Source organism: Centrocercus urophasianus, unplaced genomic scaffold (genome assembly GCF_019232065.1).
Source record: "Centrocercus urophasianus isolate 14NV4802_14NV808 unplaced genomic scaffold, USGS_Curo_1.0 seq_13, whole genome shotgun sequence".
In the NCBI taxonomy this organism is placed as follows: Eukaryota; Metazoa; Chordata; class Aves; order Galliformes; family Phasianidae; genus Centrocercus; species Centrocercus urophasianus.
In genome coordinates, this window is record NW_024884475.1 from 7,929,532 (window position 1) to 7,948,486 (window position 18,955).

The window sequence follows — 18,955 nt, forward strand, 5'->3', positions numbered from 1 at the left end:
TTTATTTTATTCATTAGTTGATAGTAGAGTTTAAGGCTTCTTTGACTGGCTTTGTTAAAGTGAAGCTAAGCTTTTCTTTAGCAACAAGCTTAGCTAAAAGTGTTTTTGTTTCAACACATTTCAAAAGAGAGATGACACTGACCTTCAGAGCTGCTTTCCCTTTCAGTTCTGAGAGTGACAACAATAAAAGAAATTATCCTTTTTTTAATTTTTACTTTAAAGCTTTTTTTTGCTCTTCGGCTGAATTATTTTAGAAAGGAAAGTTGTATCCCTGGAAGAATTGCTTCTTATATTGAATTTATTTATGATCACGATTGTTTGCCAGACTGATATTAAGACTGCAGTATTTGATCCTAAGACAATCCAAATATTCACCACTGAATGATGGCAAGTTTTACTTTGAGAACCTCAGGATGTTTTTTTGAGTATATGTTCTGTGAATAACCAGTTCTCCCTCCTGCCATTTACTTGTAGACACCATTTACCTTTGGCTTGGGCCAAAGGGCACCATATACAACTGGCGAGCATTGTCTTCTTTGTAGAAGTGAACGAAAGGATAGTTCGCTTTCAGAGAGCGGAATAAAAAATTCTAGCAAAACAGCACTTTCCACATCTCCAAAAGCAAACAATATGCTGCATCTTCCACTGTGGGTGTGTCCAGACTGTAGGCGAACAGTCGAAAAGGAGGAGAGGCATGCTACAATAGAGCAATCTCTTGTGGTAAGTTGAAGTAATTCAATAGAATAAGATGATGTGCTGTGAGATGCTGAGCGCTACTTTGTGCTTTGGAACCACTTCAGCTGCAAGTGCAGAAATGGCATTTCAGTTGGTCTTGAGGTTTTTTCTGTGAGCTAAATGAAGCAGGTAAGTTCCACGTGTTTGAAAAATGGGGAGTTTCAAGTCTGAGATTCGGATAGCTGAATAGAGAAGTTTCTCGTGCTGTTGTTTGTTATTGTTTCTTTTTCCTTAAGAAAGGACAACTTTTTATAGTGTGCATGTAACAATAATTTGTTTGCAGCACTGCAGACACTGCTTTAATATCCAGTGTAAATATTTCAAGCTGCCTTTCTTATTTAGTGGTGGTTTTTTTTAATTAACTGTTAAAATATGTTCTCAAAGGAGAATTCAACCTCATAAAGAGTTGTCTTCTCATGACTAAGATACAAAAAGTTTGATGTCATGTCCAGTGAATTCCATTTGACTTGAACTGCAGTATTATACCAAAAAACCAAATCTTCACATATGATTTGGGTAGCCTTACATTTCTGATAATAGCCTGTGGGCATATACAGACTTTATTTCAGTAAGCATATCAGTGTGAAATAAGGTTGTTTTTGTATAGTGTATGCAGTTGAACTCAAATTAACATATGAGTTCCTATGGAGTGTAATACGGAAGATTTAAGAGTATGTCCTTGTGCCTACAGCTGAAGATTGCTAATTTTCTTACTGTTAATAAGGCTTATGGAAATTAATCCAAAAAGATTATATCAAAGGGGGTTATGTTGGTAGCTGGATGATAATATATTCTAGAGATGCCAAAGAACAGCTGGACTGAAGTACATTATTGTTCAACTGAGTAAAAAGTTCTGACGCATTTCACTGTAACTGAGCTCAAATGGAAAAGAAATCATCCTGCATGTGCAAGCAAGGCAGAACTTGCTTTGTAAAAGTCTTGTTCAGTTAAATATACTCTAGATAAGATCAAAGTGGTTGGTATCTGGGAAGAGGAATTTTTAAAAGCAAAGTGTCCTTCAATTCCAGCAACTTTAAAAAGCACCTAACTGGATGAAATGCCTAGTCACTTCTGGAAAAAACAGCCAGGGCGGAGTGGGGGGGAAGCTCTGAATTCTGTTCAGTCACTGTGAGCCAGAGTGTGAGTGGCTTGCTGCAGATGTTCTTGTGCTCAGGCTGCTGTTGCTGTCGTTGCCATGATGTTCTGATGCTTGATTTGCCTCAGCACCAGCCACAGTAGCTGCACATACCGTTGCTGATGGATGTGTACAAGTTTGTTTTAATGTCTGTCTTATCCTGCTCCAGGATTTGGGGTGAAGCACAGAAATCCGTTCAGTTCTCATAATCTGAGAGAGGTTTCTGCCTGGCATCACAGAAGGTGGTGGCAACCTGGGGAGGGTGTTGGAGGGGCAGCGTGGGTCCGTGGGTGGAGTGCAGTGGAGGAACAGAAACTGGAGACTGAAATACCAGCAGCCTCTGGAGAGAGCGGTGTCATTTGTTAGCAGTGAGCAGCACTGCACACAGGAGATGGAAAGCTGCTGTGACTGGGAACTGATGCTAACATCCATTGTGGTCAAGTAATATGCCTTGCTGTTATATACAAGGAGATTTTATGCTTTCTGTGGAATGGGTTGTTAAACTAAAAGAATCAAACACACTGTCAAATAAGAGACTGAAGAGATATTACTAGTTTATGTGGTTAATTGTGGATGATGCAATCCTTCTTCTAGCTTAGTTCATTGTTTATGCTGGAGTGCATAAAAGTGATAATTATAACCAACGTGCTTCAGTTATTAGAAATGAAACTATTTACATTGCTGGCTTTCTCAGTCCATCTTGTGCATTTATTAGGCTTTTCAAAGATAAATCCTTTGTGGCCAGTTGAGTCTTCTCCCAAAAAATATTCAGCACTAAGAAATGCCATGTTATTTGCCTACATATGAACATTTCACACTTGAATCTTGCAAACCAAAGTTGCTACCAGTTTGTTTTTTTTTTTTTCTTTCAGAGCCAAGATTTCCTTTTGCACATGCCTCTTGGAAACAGTGGATCACAGCAGGAATCTGTAGGAGGAGGAAGGATAACTGTTGGTGCTCAGACAGTGCCTGCTGCTGATCTTAACAATTCCTCTCCTTCAGACATAGCATGCAACTGTGAGGCCTGTAATGAGCGCAGGTAAGAACTGAATTCAGACTTAGAATAATGCCTGTACTCAGACTATCAGCAGTCTTGTGGCTTAAATGGGGCAATCTGACAATAGCAGTAACTTAGGGATGGTGGCTTTTATTCAATTTTTGATTTTATTTTCTGCATGTACTCTTTGGGCTGTTTTAGACATGATTTTCATGGGAAGAGTCTTCAGAATAGTGGAAATAAATACACCTGTTTGATGTACAAATTGAGAGGAGTTTTTTTTTTGTCATTGCTTGCAGAGAAATTTCAGCAGAGACTGAACGTGAATCTCAGCAGCTTCAAAATTACTGGTCAGAAGTAAGATACATGGTTCGATGTATCTATCGCCAAGCTGGGACCCCTTTGGCAGATGACCAAGACCAATCTTTGGTACCAGATAAAGAAGGAATGAAAGAGCTGGTGGACAGGTATAGCACTTGAAAAAAACTACTTATTAAATACTAAAAGGTGTCTTTTAATGAGTACTAAATTAGTGTATTTCTTTTTTTACCAGCTGTAAGTCTGATGGCTTAGAATGATTGCCTCTCAACTAGAATGAGAAGTTATAGAGGTCAGCTGTATTCCATGCAGGATTTTAAAGTACTGGATTGAGTGTGTGAAATATGTGAAAAATGTTTATATGCATCTGCAATAGGAATATTAGTGAATAATTATGAAAAGATCCCAAAAACATTAATCCTCAAAAGATATTGAAATGATTACTAGTAATAATAAGTCTGTCTGGCTTGGATTTCCCCACAGGAAACACCTTTCCTTGCTGAACTAACTTGGTTTTATAATAGTGATTGCATTCTGTAGTAGTTGTAGCAGCTAGAAGTCAGAGAAGGAAAAATTTGGACTTTGATCATTAGGAGAGGCAGATTATGAGAAGTTTGTTTTCATATCAGAAACTGAAAGTGCATCTTTTTCTAGGTGTAAGTCAAGGATATGCTTTTGAATTCTTTGTTTGTTTGTTTGTTTGTTTGTTTTCCTTGGGAGACAGCCACACTGTTTTCTTAAGTGCTCCAGCATATTCACTTCATTTTCTGTCCAGTTTATTGTGTGGAAAAAAGAGTAGATTCTCTTATTGACTCTGTACTTAATTTACAAAGGTCTGGCTGGACTAAGCACCCGTAGTTCTTAAGCAGAATTTCTACTTGAGGCAATGCTGGTAAGGTTGAGAAATTTTTTGAAAGATTCTAATCTAGTACAGTTCTTTGTGACTGTATTTCCGAATGAGTCTTAATAAATACTTGAATAATCTTTTTGTGCTCTTGCTATAAAAACTGAATGCTCAGTTTTGAACGTGAGTTGTGTAACTGTAGAATATATGCCTTCCTGTTAGTCAGACTTGGTTTATTTAAACTAAGTGATCAAAACATGCAACATAGCTTTTGAAATCAAAGATTCTTAAATTGTAATGTAGTGTCTAATTAAAACTGAATCACAGCTATAGTTTTCCTTAATGGAAGAGCTTTGAAAACTGTAGTCCGTATTTTGTAGCTTTCTTATGTACATGGGTGCCTTTCTCTAGAACTGCTTGTTACTGTTGAGAAACATGATTAAAATACAAAAGGCAAGAAGATCCCAAAAAAGAAGACTTTCAATATTGCTATGTTTTTTTCACTCTAGAATTTCTTGTAGTCTTCAAATAATGAAATAAAGTTAGGATGCTTGGATAGTACAGACACTGGTGAGTCCGGTCTGTGATGCTGAGGTCACCCAAAAATTTAACTGAACTTGTCAGTATAGGTACTGAAAATGACTTTTGTTTTTAAAAAGTAATAATGGAAAAAAAATATATAGTAGCATGCCAGATATGCTATGGCTAGTTTAAAAGGCAAATTCCTTATTAATAGCTTAATGCTCAGCTGTGTTAAATGCAATTGAAGAAAAAAATTACCTGCTTTGTTAAAAGTAAGCAGTGGTGCTAAGTACTGTCCCTACTGTACATTGTAGCAGTTCATGACAGCATGTCATAGTCTGTTTTATAAGTGATGAGGGAAGAGCAGGGACTAGACAGCAGTGAACTTATTCATTTAATCTCTTTGTTCTTCCTCACTTCCCTGCACTCCAAAAACCTGAGACAAATGCTTAAACCCCAAGCCACGGGACTTTGAATAGTACAATTTCACTTTTAAAGTGCTTCAAAGCAGCCATCGTGTCCAGTGGCTCATTCTGAGTATTGCTTTGGTAGAAAGCTCTGAAGATGGCTGACTCGGATCTTGTTCCTGCTTTTAACTTAAGTGCCCACTGAGATTATGAATTATGAAGTCCTTTTAGAGGCCGGTGACTAAACCTTTGTTAAGTGTGAGAGCTCTCTTAATGTATAACTCTTCTTCTGTATGCCAGTTTAGGCTCATGTTATCTCCCCCCACCAAGTAGTTGTGCCCAGACACACCATCAGCAGGAGGCAGTTCTTGTTGGACAGTGTTCACGTAGTGCTTCAGCTGGAGTACAAAATTCTTCAGTGTTGGGATTTTTGGTGTAGCCCTCAAAGCACCTGTCCAGGAGCCAGAGAACCATTTTCCTCTATGTGAGGTGGTTCAAACCCATCTCTCATTTCCAGGACGGTGTCAGACAGCTCTGTGCTGTCCTATGCAGGAGGTCCTGACCCTCTCAAAAGCTGTGTCTTTCAGTATCTGCAATGCTTCTTACTGCATGGCTGAAAGAATGCATAGAGGGCAGTGTATATCTAGAGCCTTTATGTTAGTCTTCTTCCTTAGAACAAACAGCTTCCAAGTTCTGGTCTCTACCCTGGATTCAAAACAAAACTGAAATACAGTCACCTATCAGTTCTAATGATTGCAGCTTATGTGCTAAATAGTACCATAAGTCATGTTCTGTGAAGGACATCGTGTATGACCCTGTGAATCCTGTATTGTCTCTTTGTGTAGTAACGTACTTTTAATAAAAGTGTAAAAAATGTTTTTGTACAGAAGATCTGCAACTTAGGGTAAGAAACTTGATGAAAGTGAGTTTAATGAATGAGTGTGTTAAAAATGTGGTAGTTGTATGAGTTGTCTCTTTCAGTTGAATTTAGCAATAGAAGAGTCACACAAAGCATTCACTATTGAGTCCAGTCTGGCTGGTATGTGTTTAGGCAAATGCTGACTGCCTAATGTGTCAAGCTTCTCCAATAGCTTGAGGTAAAGGAATGTCCTACATACATTAATTGAGCCCAGATCTGGCTGTTCTAAGTGGGACGTTTATTAAGGCTGTATGGAAGAATATGAAGAAGCTCTAAAGAAGTATGTCTGTAAAGCTGCGTGCCAAATAAGTAAGGGTTTTTAGCTCACAACTAGTAGTGAAGCAATGAGGTCCTAGATTAATTTGTTCCTCAGGTGCAAATGTCCTTTGCTACGTAGGAATTGAGTTCCATAGTGTAGAGTTAGGGAACTGCGCTGTGTTCTCCCGAACCCAGGGTAGTTCTGTAAACCCTAATCATTGTTTCTTTTTTGTAATAATAATGATGATAACCGCTAAATGTTTTTAGGAGACTGAAAATTGTTGATTAGGTATCTTTTTTAATCACAAATATTCTAAAACTACAGGCTTTGTGAAAGAGATCCATATCAGCTTTACCAACGGTTGGAACAGCAAGCTAGAGAATATGTGCTTGAAATGAAGGTCCGTCTGCTCAGACACTTGTCACTGGGATCTAAAGTTGCATCAACGTTAGCAATACAAGGGCCACCACAGGCACATCAGTTCATCTCACTCCTACTTGAAGAATACAGTGCTCTCTGTCAGGCAGCATGCACAATCAGCGCCTTCCTAGTTACTCTGGTAAGACTGAGAAAACAACCTGATAGGAGTGATGCTAGCTGAGCTGTTTCTGGGTTAAGAAGTCATCTGTGATTTGTGAAATGTGAGGTCTGTGTGCACATGGTTGGAAGTGAAGGACAGTCTGAAAATGCAAATTCCATTTTTCACAAATGGAGGTCAGACATCTCCTAAAATGAATGCATTGAAAATTGTGTGAAGGAAAAGGTGGCATGTTGTACGTGTTCTGAAATCTGCAGAATTTTAGATAACTCCACTGAAGAGTGATTATAGCATTTCTCCATTGATTTTTCACTCTTCTCTTGAGAACCCCATTTAAAGGATGCAGACTTCTATGTGTAGCACTAAATCAAATTGTTTTAATGTTTTTGTGTTATTTTCCTTAAAAGCAAGAATTGCTACTTGGAAAGATGACCTTTTCTCAGGAATTAATATTCTGTCTAATTGTTTTTGTCAGGTCACTGTGCTGAATTTTATTGGCGGGTAGAAAATGAGCAGTAGCCTCTTCTTGTTAAACTGTCCATCATGTGCAATTAATACAGTAAACAAATGTTACTGTTGATTGATAACTTTGGTCCTTAAACCTTTTCCTATACGTTCATTTCCAATAGCTGTGTCCAGTACTTCCTTTTTCTTGTAAGTGGTGAAATTTTGTGTTGCCAATTAGGTAAAAGTGATTGCCCGGGGATGTAAGAGAGGAAAAGAGCAGTAAGAGATCACAGATAGGAACTATGAGATGGAGGGGAACCTGTGTGTCACTTCTGAGGAGGGACTGTTGTGAAATGAAACTGACTGAAGCGAGATGTCTCTGTAGAAACGCAGGCATATTTGGTGCTTTTTGCTGTTGTCAGTGGTCTGTATTTATTATTCACTGCATTCTCTTTCCCAACTTTATCACTTGGATGGAGATGTGTGGTCACTGCCATTTCCCATTAATTGGCACCTTTTAAGTAATTAAATCTAGGTGCTGTAGAAAAAGTAACTCTTCAAGCTGGTGTGGCAGGGGAACTTACGAATTTTCAGCTGCAAAGCAAATGGATTACAGTACAAAGGTTTGCTTTATCACATTAGATTCACCAGTAATGAATTCAGTAGTGCCAGAATTATACAGCCGATCAGAAAATAGTCTTCTCATATTCCTCCTCTGGTGCATATTATCAGTCAGTGTTCAAGAAAACTTTGCAGCTATAGGAAAGTAGGATAAAGACTTTGAGACAGAAGATGCCTATCTTCTCCAATGTTTCTGTTTTTTTTGACAAAATTCAAAAAGTAAAGCAAAAGGCCTCTTGTCTTACAAATATTTTTTTAAAAAAGCATTTTATAGTAGTTGTGAATATTTTGAAGTTAGAGTATTCAAACTGATATGGTGCATTGTCTCTTGTGCAGCTGGGAGGCAAAAAAAGCAACGTGTCTAAACAATAACAGCTAAAAAAGGACCTCAAACTTCTCAATTCTTTTTTTAAATCTTGATATTCTAGTATTGAGATCCTATGTAAACACATTAATTTTTTAAGCCACCATGCTAAACAAAACTTTGAAATTCTGAAGTATTCTTTTATTTCTGGCTCCTCAAAGCTATAGTGCATAGGCCTTGCTTGCTGATCTGATAGAACAGTTGCATTTAACTTTGCTGTATGAGAGAGTCCTAATACAGAAAAAACTGTTTACTGCTATCTGTGTATGGAAGAAATTAACTTGAAAGAAAAATTGTTCCTGTCTTTGAATCGTAATAATAGATTTACTTTCTAGGTCTTGAAATTCAAGGCATTTGTATGTTAAGTAACCTTAATTAGAGAAACGTTATAAAAAGTGAGCAGTTGCTCCCTTGGCTATTTAGAAAACGTGCATTTTTGAAGCAATTGCACTTTGAAAGAACTCTGCTTCACTTCTGTCAATTTTAAATAAAAATTACAGCTTGTCACCATGTCTGTTACTAGATAGGTGAAAAGAACTGAGAAGCAATAACTGATTCATGAAATAAATCTTACAGTGCATAAAAGAGTGTAAGCTTTCAACAGCACAGTCTGTTTTTGTTGTTTTTTCCCTATCCATGACAATTTAGAAAAGGTATGAAGCTACATCTGTTTAAAATATTAATCATTAAATAAGCGTTCTGTATTTTGAATATTAAAATGAAGTAATATCTCAGCTGGATAATGCAGCCTGTTGGTTGAGAGATTTAATGGAATATATATATATATATCTGACATGAGAAAAGCATTTTTTTTGCTTTGCGTTTTATAATCTGAGCGTATTTGTGGTTGTTATTCATTATAGGAAAATGAACATTTGAAGAAATTTCAGGTGACATGGGAATTGCACAACAAGCATCTGTTTGAAAATCTGGTATTTTCTGAGCCACTCCTGCAGAATAGCTTGCCAACACTGGTGTCACAGCTAAGGTAAAGATTTAAACTTCATTTTTGTAATTTAAAGAGGAAAGCAAGAGCTATGTTTGCAACCACCATTTAAAAAAAAAAACAAAAACAAACAAAAAAAAACAGGCAGCGACAACAAAACGAACAAGTCTGCTACTCGTCCAGCTTGATAGGTAAAAAGTCTTGTTGATCTGTTTTCAATTGAGCAACCTGCTGTCATGACTTGCTTGTCAGAATTACTGCTCTACTCTCCTTTACTTGTAGGTTACCTAATAAGATGACAGTGTCCTAGTAAAAAATATCCTCACTTGTCAAAAGGCACTGGTACTGTTTCCTTTTCTCTACAAATGAATAGATGGCTAAAAGAAAACACACACAAACAAAACAAAAAACCCACCCTAGCTATGTGCTTGTAGATTGCGTGGCATATTGCATTTCCCAGGACTTTAGAATGTGTGCTTTGTTATCCGGATGGTTCTATTTGTTTTGTGTACCTGAAAGTGCTTGTTTTGTGAGGGAAAAGTATTACTGATGTAAAGAAATATTGTTATTCATCTTGAGTTCTGTTTAATCTCCATAACGTACAGCCACATATTGCTCATGTTGACCTCTCAGACTTGTTTCTGATGAAGGTGTTACTACTCTCTGTATATTTGTCCCAAGTGTGTTGTTTTGGGTATTTTTTTCCAAGCTACGAGAACAATTTGATTTAGCATCTCCATTGCAAGAAATGTTCCTTGTGGTATATGAAGAAACTTCTAAGTTACTCTTTTGCTAGCAGTTGTTAGAAAGGAAAGCAGGGAAACTTAATTGTCACTGGACTCAGTACTGGGTTGCTACCAAGGCCCCATTTTTCTCTTTCGGGCAGGTAATTCTGTCACTCTGTTAAACGTGTTGTTCAGTTGCATGCTTTCCCTTTGATCTCTTTGATCTGTGCTTGACTTCCCAGTACTATTTTCAGTGACGCTGTCTTCAGCCACCTTGAATGTTTTTTGCCAAGGCTTCTCTGCACTTCTTGATCCATCAGTTTCTGGTTTATTGAGGCTTTTGATACTTTACCTACAGAGATAAGAATGGTCTTATGTGAAACTTAGAGTCATTTCTTAACAAAGGTGTTGGAATGCTTGTGTTTACCTTGTTCTCAGATGCTACTGGAATTCAAACCTAAGCAAGAGAAGTTGTTTCCTTACAGATCTTCACTGTAGTGACAGCTATCATCAAGTTTTAAAGACAGAATCCTCTTCCTTCAGGAATTCCTTTCTGGATATGTCTGTGTTTCCTGGGTAGTCTTAAGAGTGTTTCAGTTAAGAAGCAATGGTTTTGCCAGCACTGATTCTCTCGAGCCTTGTTGAAAGGAGAGATTCAGCACAGACTTCTCCTATTCCATGATTTCTATCCTGTTTCTTCTGTAAGCATGGACTATTGCTGTTACTTTTCATATATTGCATGTTTTTTACTGATCTTTTTAGGCCTTAGTCTTTCCTGAAAAATTGGAGTAATTTGCCTTCTATTGGGAATTTGGTATCTTATACAATAGAGGATGTCATAGCAGAGGCCTCACTTGGGCAAGCATCAGAATCAGTCTAGCTTCCCAATCATTTCTTATTGAGTAGCAGATGAGTATTGGCTTTTTTTCACTGTTTGCTGCTGCTTTCATACCTTTAAGAACCTTTCTTTGAAGGAATAATGCCCAGTTTACAAACTGGGTTGCATTTGTAGAGTGGTGATCTGTAATGTGTACACTAGAAATTCCCAAGGAAATGAGAGGTTCAGCCATTTCAAAGAGGGAAGATCTGAGTAGTTTGTGTCCAACAGATGCCATAGATTTTGTAGCTAAAATCCTTTTTATACATGCATAATTGTGTTTTTTTTTTGTTTTTTTTTTTTTAAATTTTTATTTTTTGAGAGTCTGAGGTTCCTTAATCACCTAACTGGTCTTATTTCTAGATGTTGCATCTATCAGCATTTCAACAAACAGGCTCTTGCTATTTTGCTAGTTCACAAAAGAAGAGAAAACATCTTGGTTGGGATAGATCTTTTAACCTATCACAGAAATATTCCTAAGCTCAGACGTCAATAGTTCTGGAAACTCTATTTGATGTGATACAATTACAATAAATACTTGCATTTTAATTGTTCCTGTAGCTGTCATGAAGAGATTGCTCTGTCTGAAATGTTCAGAAATTTGAGACTCATTTGAATAAATCTCTTATTGAATTGTTGCCTTAAGCACATACTTCAATTTAACTGCAAAGCACTGGAAAACTCTTTAGAAGAGTTTGCAGGAGTGTTATGTAGTCTGCTTTTTCTACAAAAAGGCATTTTGGACTTCATGTATTTTCTCAACAGAAACCTATTCCTCTTATAAATTCTAGGAGTAATCACCTGTTTTCTTTCAAGCTTATTGAAGTACAGGTGGTCTTACTCCTTGTTTAGGATACAAAATGGACTTTCTTTTGGCCACAGTCCAGATTCCTGATTAGTCCCTTTCATTTCTTCCCACCCCACACAAAATAACAAATGGCAATAAAGTTGTCTGGTAGGGGTATTCTTCTGGTTGTAATCCTAATTGACATGTAACCCTTTTCAATTTTGCCTTGATGCAGTTAGAAAGTCTTTCTTTTAAGCAATAGATAAAGTGCTGCCAGAGTTCCATGACAGAAGACATTGGCTTCCTTGTTTTATTCTTCTCAAGATGTGAAATAGTGTTGTTTTGGCATCTTGGCTTTATTCAGATTTTGAGCATTCACCCCTTTCTTTCATCCCTTAGCTAAATTACTACATCATTTGTATGTCTCTGGCTTTTTCAGAAGACTTGGAATTATCACAGCACACCAACTAAAGTATTTATCAAATATGTTTGACATCTGCAAGATGTTCTCTTAAGGGCACTTAAATATAGGCAGTCTTGGGGGGGAGATGGGTTAACTAGATGATACAAGGTTAGCTGTTCCAGGGCTGGTCATCTACTCAGTGTGGACTAGCAGGATCTTAGCAAACTGCAGCATGTTCTGCTGCCTTTGGTTTCTTTAGGAGTTGTGTTGAGTTGTGCAGTCTGCAGATAGCAATAAGAACTGCCCATATGCTTAGAAGCAATTAATCAATCAGGAGGACTTTTAGATTAGACACTATAATTCGTAAGGGTTTATTTTCAGTATTTAAAGTAATCCTATCACCTATTTGTTTACACATGCCTTGGGGATTCCAACACATTTAATGACAGCATGTAAATGTGTTGATCTCTACTCAAGAGTCACAGTAAAAATTGAAGGTATTGACTCTGCTGCATTGTTAACAGGAATCTTTTAAAAAGTTTTACTTGTAACTTCAAATCCTACTTAAGTTAGACTTTATGCAGAACTGATCTTTGTAAGAATAGTACTATTCAGTGGCAGCTCTGAGAATAAATTTGACTCCTGTGAAGTAAGGATCAGAATTTTGCACAATGTTATATAAAGAAAAACCACAGGCTTTAGGAAAAGGAGTGAATTGTGATCTAAGATTAGGAGTTGTCAGTGCTTGGACTGATATTCAGGAAAAATCATGAAAAATCATTGATTCTTAAAATGGCCATATGCCTTTGAAGTAGTTTTTGCACCCTATCATAGGAGGATTTCCTGAGCTTCTAGTGTACAGAATTGTTCACATAGCCTTCTAAAGTGGTTGTGTTGCAGGTTGCAAAACCAACAATATGAAACTTGAGTTCATTGGTGAAGTGATGTTTAAGGGCCGTAAGTTAATGATCGCTGAGTTCTGTTCAGCTTGTTTATACTTAATTGCCACCTTAAATTTAAGGGCTCATAGGCAGGGTGATAGGTTCTTGGTTTGGATTAGCATCCTGTTGTGGTTGAAATCTGTGACAAACCTCCCAGAAATGCTGGATCTTGCTTTGATGTCAACTGTTAAGATGTTTGGGATTTGGTTTTGGCAGTGGCTTGTCAAGCCCTTTGACCAATGTACAACCTCTGTGCCTAGTTAAGTGTCAGCTGGTTTCTCCTTAATTACCCAGTAAGAGTAATGTTGAGGAGCTTTAGTCTGTACCAATTCATAGGTCATTACAGTTCAGTGTGCTTTAATCTTATACCTAAGATAATTTTGACTTCTCCTTGTTTTTGTAGTCAAGATTTAGGGAGCTTGCTTATTTACTTGAGTCATTGTGACGATGTGCTTTACAGCAAATACCATAAATAAGTAAATCAATTACGAAAGCAAAGTATTTGAAAAGAAATGAAGTCTTTTTCCTGGGACCCCTTTTGGGGACAGCCATCAGTGAATGGCATAAATGCATTTTGAAATTGATGTTGCATCTCAAGTGTTAGTAGATTACTGCATACAACCAAGTTATTTCTCTTGCATCATTTCACAGTGTTTTCCCCAACTGGACCTCCAGTTTGTCTAGTAATGTTTTTAGCATTGATCATGAGAGTTCAGATTAATGAGCTTCTGGCTTTATTTTTACAATCTAACTATTCAGTAAACAGTCAACAGGTATATTTAGCCTGTAGGATTTGAAAGGATAAATGTATCAAGCATTGAAATTTTGAGAGTAAGTATTGCTCGGAAGGGTTGACATCTGGTTACCCATTGGAAAGAGGCTCCAGAAAGGTTGCACTTCCCACATTCTTTCTATTATTGCTTATAGAAAACTGGAACAATTGTTGGGTATTTTTTGAAAAATGACTAAAAGTATTCGTTTTGAGATGCAGGCAGCTACGTGGGCCTAGGTGTATCAATAATTGCACTTCAACATTTTATGGACTGGTAGAACTATGTGTGATTGTTTTTATTGGTTTATTTTTTTTTTCTTCCAGTCAGATATCTCATGTGTAACAAGTGCTGCTTGATCTTGTAGGCTTGGAACAACACACGATTCCTGTAGTGAAGATATGTATAGTACCTTGCTACAAAGGTATCATCAGCTGGAACAGGAAATGGGGCAAGTTGCTGAAGCATGGCTTGAATGCCAGAAAAGAATAGATGATTATGTTGATGAACAGGTAAGAACTGTGTAAACAGTTTCATGACTAATTATGTTGGGAGTGGCCCATGGAAGGCTGTGCCTCTGGTGATGAGTTTCTTTGGTATTGCTTTCCAGAGCTTTGAAGCTGCAAAATGTAACCTTTTTAGTGATGTCGGTCTTTCAAAATAGAGAAGAACTCTAATATGCCAGAATGGAACAGTAATTTTACAAAAATACCATCAAGTTATTGTAGCAAGTTGTTATGCTGTGGCTTGGAGATATTTTTGAGTGGCTTTCGTCTATAAAACACTTGTAGTGCATGAATATGAAACTTTCTTCCCTAGTTATTACTAGGGGGAGAAAAATCCCTGAATACTAGGCTTCAAAAATAATTCCATTGAGTGAAATTAATAAGAAGAGATGGCTTTAAAATGACTTGTATTTATACATGTTTTGTAGCATGACAGTGACCTTTGTACAGCTTTCAAAAGCAGAGCTTGTAAGTCTCACTACAGAAGTATTTGAGACATCTGTGGTCACCTGCTTTTTAATTGTGAGTTTTCACAGCTTATTCTGTGCCTATGCTGTTTTACAGAGCATGGTGTTACTGTTCTGATTCATGTATTATCAAGAGCTTGCTTTTAGAAAAGTTTGCTGTTTATTTGGAAAGTGTTTACGTTTTCCTAAAGTTACTTGCTTTTTGTCCCTAGTTCAAACAACTTGAGTAACTGAAGGTAGAGTTTTATAGATCTACTTGTATTTTGAAGTTTTATGAGCATTACAAATACGGAGATCTAATGTAAGTCTTACTAATGCTACACTACTCTTATGAGTAGTAAGATGCCTTCAAGTGTTATAGTAACACTGTAGGACATTTTAGTCCTTCAGTGGCTCTTCTGTGTGATAACGATTTAAGTAAATTTCTAGTAATTTCAGAGCCTTCAAGATGGAGATGATGCATAACTTACTTTATTTTTGGAGATTGTTCTATATTTAGGGTCTGCATCACTGAGCTATCAATTACCAAGTTTTTTCTTGGTCAGGCTGCTTTTGTGCACCTAAATAATAGATGGCAGCTCAGTGAAATTTCTTATGTTGTGTAACTACAATTCATTTTCCCTATGATATCAGGGTGCTGTGGCTGTCATTGCTGTCACAGTAAGAAAGGGATCCCAATTCAGTTCTCATCATGTTGGAACTTAAATATGAATACATTCTATAAAAATTGGTAATTTGCACATAGACAATTTTCACTGTCTCTCATTAAAACCTATGTTGATGTTATCTGTGGATGGTTATTATACTTTTTTAATCAAAAATGTGCAATTCAGTATGACCATCTTACCTGCATTTGCAGGGATATTTTTGTCAAGTAGAAATTGGAGAGCCCAGCTACTATGGAAACTGTTGATCTTAACTGTGAATGCATGTTCATTTCTTGCTTCTTGGCTCAATAAAACAGTTAAGTTCTGTTGCTGGTGTATCAAAGGTTAGAACACGCAGATCAGCACAGATAAATGATCCTTCTTTGTCTTTGGAACTATACCTCAATGTTCAGACAAGGAATCAATGGAGATAATACAGATCTCTCCTATGGTGTTTTGATGCTTGTTCTATACGAATAATGCAGTTTTTTAAAAGACTGTAAGACAGCTGTATCACACACAGGCTTGTAGTACTAATGCACTCCTCTTTCATGGGTGTACATTGTAATAAAATTCAAGCAAATCGTTTGTTTGTGTCAGCACCTTTATTTGTGACTAGCTCAGGTCTGAGGAAGATGTTCAAAGTATCTGAAATACAAGAGTTTAAATAAATGTAGTCTGTGCCTCCAGGTCCTAGTATTTTCCTTACCAAGTTTAGATTGTATTTAACTTGAGAAGTCTGAAATATATTTGGATCATTACCATAGGTAATGGCTAGATAATAATACGTACTCTGTGGGCATTTCCATTTTTAATACTGCTGGCTCCCACAGAATGAAGGAATACAGAGCTGCCTTTGCACAGCGCCTTGAGAGCACAGAGTTTCTTGTTCAGCTCTCTGTTGAGGTTGTTAAGAGTCCTGGTGAGCAGAGTAGAAAATAATTTTTGTATTTTCAGGCATATTTGTTGGTGTTATTTTGTTATCTTTATACTATCTACGTAAATCAAACAGGGTAGGAAATTGATCACTTTGACAGATGGAATTTAGGGTGCTCAAAGGTACTGTCCGCATGTGATAGATTTTAAAGTATCACAGGATATTCGATGCTTCCAAACGTGTGCAAGCATCAGAGTTTCTTGTAGGAGATCTATTGTTATATGTCAGTTCTGACCATACTTAGTTTTGTTTTATGATTAAATCTGTTTCAGAGGGAAAAAGTACTTATTCACCTGCCTGTCTCACCTAAGCATGTCTAATTGATCTCAAATGCTTGTTAGCCTTTGAATAAACAGGGCAGAAGGAAGAAGCGTGGCGGCGGACATTTTTTCCCCCATTGGGCAGCATTGCTAGTGTATTTGTTGCAGACGTGCAAGATTGAAATGTAAATTTTTCTTTTTGATACATCTGAATTTGTATCTCCAATGTCCCAAAAGATTTCTTGGGCATGAATCATGTGGTTTGTGTTGAAGCTGCTTTTGTTCTACTGAAATAACAAATATTCATGGGTGGAAAAAAAAAAAAAAGATGGTACAAGTGATAGCCTGTTATTCATGGAATTAATAAGATACTTGCAGACAGGGCTATAGGAAAGACTGCTAAGCTGGAAGTAGGAAAACATTAATTCCAGCTCCTTCCTCCATTAGTAGTTAAGAGTACCAAGAGTTAAACCATACTATTTTCCTTGTCAGTTTCTTGGCAGGCTTGATTGAGTAGGCAGCTCCCAGTTAATGCATTGGCAATTTTAAACAAGTGTAGGTGCCTGTCTTTAATGGTAACATGTCTGGGCATTGAAAGCTATGAGTTCTGTTGATTTTGAATGTAGCTTTAAGGTGCTCAGATGGCGATAATGCAACCAAGATGAAATCTCTCCCTCTTCTGGTCTCAGGCTCTGCAGTAATTAGTAGTGTCTAAGAAATGGTACCAGTGCTTCAAGGATATTTCATACATGCTGTTCTGTTTTAAAAGGCACATACATGAGCACAATTAACTCCTTTTTTTTTTTTTTTTTTTTTTTTTTTCTACTCCTGTAGCCTCACAGTACCAAGGGAAATCAAAATTCACAGTAGTAATTAGAATTGCATGCTGCTGATTGTGTTACAAATTGATTAGGTGAAACTCTGCCACTTAACGCTGTTTCATATTCCCAGTTTTAGAACTTCAGTTTCCCTGGTTAAATAATGGTAGTAGCAATAACTCCAATTAATATTCTGGCATACAACTTCAGTTCAAGTATGAGTTTTGAGAGACATTTCTGAAGAAAAAAGAAAGATTGCAGTGGCATAACCTATTGAACTCTGATTTTTTTTTTTTTTTTTTTAACAAATCTTTATGAAAAAGTTTGGTGTATTTATACATATACATATATTTTATTACGTATATTTATTTATAGTGTTAGAATTCTCTTTATTAACAAAATAAATGGAAAAAAAAAATAGATAACCTAAATAATTGATTTTCTTGACCAGCGAGCCAGTGCTCTTAAAAAGGTGCAACATACAGCAAGAGAAACTTTTGTTCTTGTGTTTTGCTCCGTTAAAGTTCATGGAAATTTTTGGGTTTTGTCAGTGAGTTTGTTCACTAAATTAAAAAAGGTTGTTTCCATGCAAGAAGTTGTGGACTCTGTGCATTTACAGTGTGATTTGAGGCCTACTTGTTATAAAATATTTTTCCAGCTTTAAGTAAATCACAGGCATGAAATACATAGAGATAAAAGGAGTAGTGTTAGTCGAGGTCACTACTTCATTTTATGTTTACTCTTCTAATTTTTTACACTCATAGATTAGTTCTACATGTGGTACATGGGTTGGCACTGTGCCTGTGTTGAGGCCTTGCCAAAACTCTTGTCACTACATTTTAATGGATTTCAGTGGATTTGAGATGTGGAAGATTTAATGCCAAGCACGAGTTATGAAAAATACTATGAAAATGCTTAATTTTTTGAGAGGAAGAAGCAAATCCATGCAAATCCTTAAGGAATAATAGTGGAAAAATCTGACTTAAAGTGTAAATGAATAAAAATTATTTATTTAACTGATTCAAATAGTAGGGTTAGGAAATAAAATAAGTGACTGAATATGCAAGTGCTTGAAAAATGATGCAGGTAAGTTACATTTCACAAAACTTTGATAGAACAACTGACTATAAGCATATGATCTCTGTGATTAAACCACTGAGTTTTCCTTTAATTCTGTTTTAGATGGCAATGAAAACAAAACAACGCATGCTAAAGGAAGACTGGGAATTTTTTAAACAGAGGCGTTTTATTGAAGAGCAGGTAGGATTTTTTTAAACCATGTTAAGTAATACTAATACTCCATGTGTATTTTCAAAATGCAAATGTTTGAGTATAGTGTATTACACTAGTTCTGTATGATCTGGTTGTGTGACTATGCCAGGCTTTAAACTTGATCAGCCAAAATTCAAAGCGAGATCCAAGAAGCGTTACTAAAAGGTAAAAACAAGCACTGTGGTCTTAGCACTGAATATGCAGTGTTAAAATTCTTGATGCTATGGAAGGAGAATTCTCTGTGCCTCTGAGTGGGATCTAAAACGTTGAGCATAGAGCTGCCTTGATGTACGTGATAGGGAGTATTGTGTTTGAGAATGTATCAAATTCTCCTGTGTATGCAGAGCTGCGGATTGAGAGAAACAGCAGCAGGGCAAGATGATTGCATTTATTCAGACTTTGGAGCTGGGAATCCTGGAGAGGGCTCTTAAATTTGTTCTGGGGGTAAAGCTTGAGCAGAGCTACCTGCTTGATTTTAAACTGTAGCCAGGGA

At 36.8% G+C, this 18,955-nt stretch overlaps 1 protein-coding gene across 4 annotated transcripts in view; it reads left to right on the plus strand.

Annotated features, from left to right (window-relative positions):
* FAM193A (family with sequence similarity 193 member A) overlaps positions 1-18,955 on the plus strand; it is a 98,709-nt gene that overhangs the window by 28,239 nt on the left and 51,515 nt on the right. For 3 of the 4 annotated variants that reach the window (XM_042812574.1, XM_042812575.1, XM_042812573.1), the window contains exons 1-7: positions 550-720; positions 2,743-2,909; positions 3,167-3,334; positions 6,461-6,695; positions 8,970-9,094; positions 13,923-14,067; positions 18,373-18,450. In XM_042812574.1, coding sequence (XP_042668508.1) covers positions 631-720; positions 2,743-2,909; positions 3,167-3,334; positions 6,461-6,695; positions 8,970-9,094; positions 13,923-14,067; positions 18,373-18,450 — 1,008 coding nt within the window. In that variant the 5' untranslated portion in view covers positions 550-630. Of the gene's footprint in view, positions 1-474; positions 721-2,742; positions 2,910-3,166; positions 3,335-6,460; positions 6,696-8,969; positions 9,095-13,922; positions 14,068-18,372; positions 18,451-18,955 lie in introns of those variants that run through there. The other variant, XM_042812577.1, reaches the window with a different exon arrangement.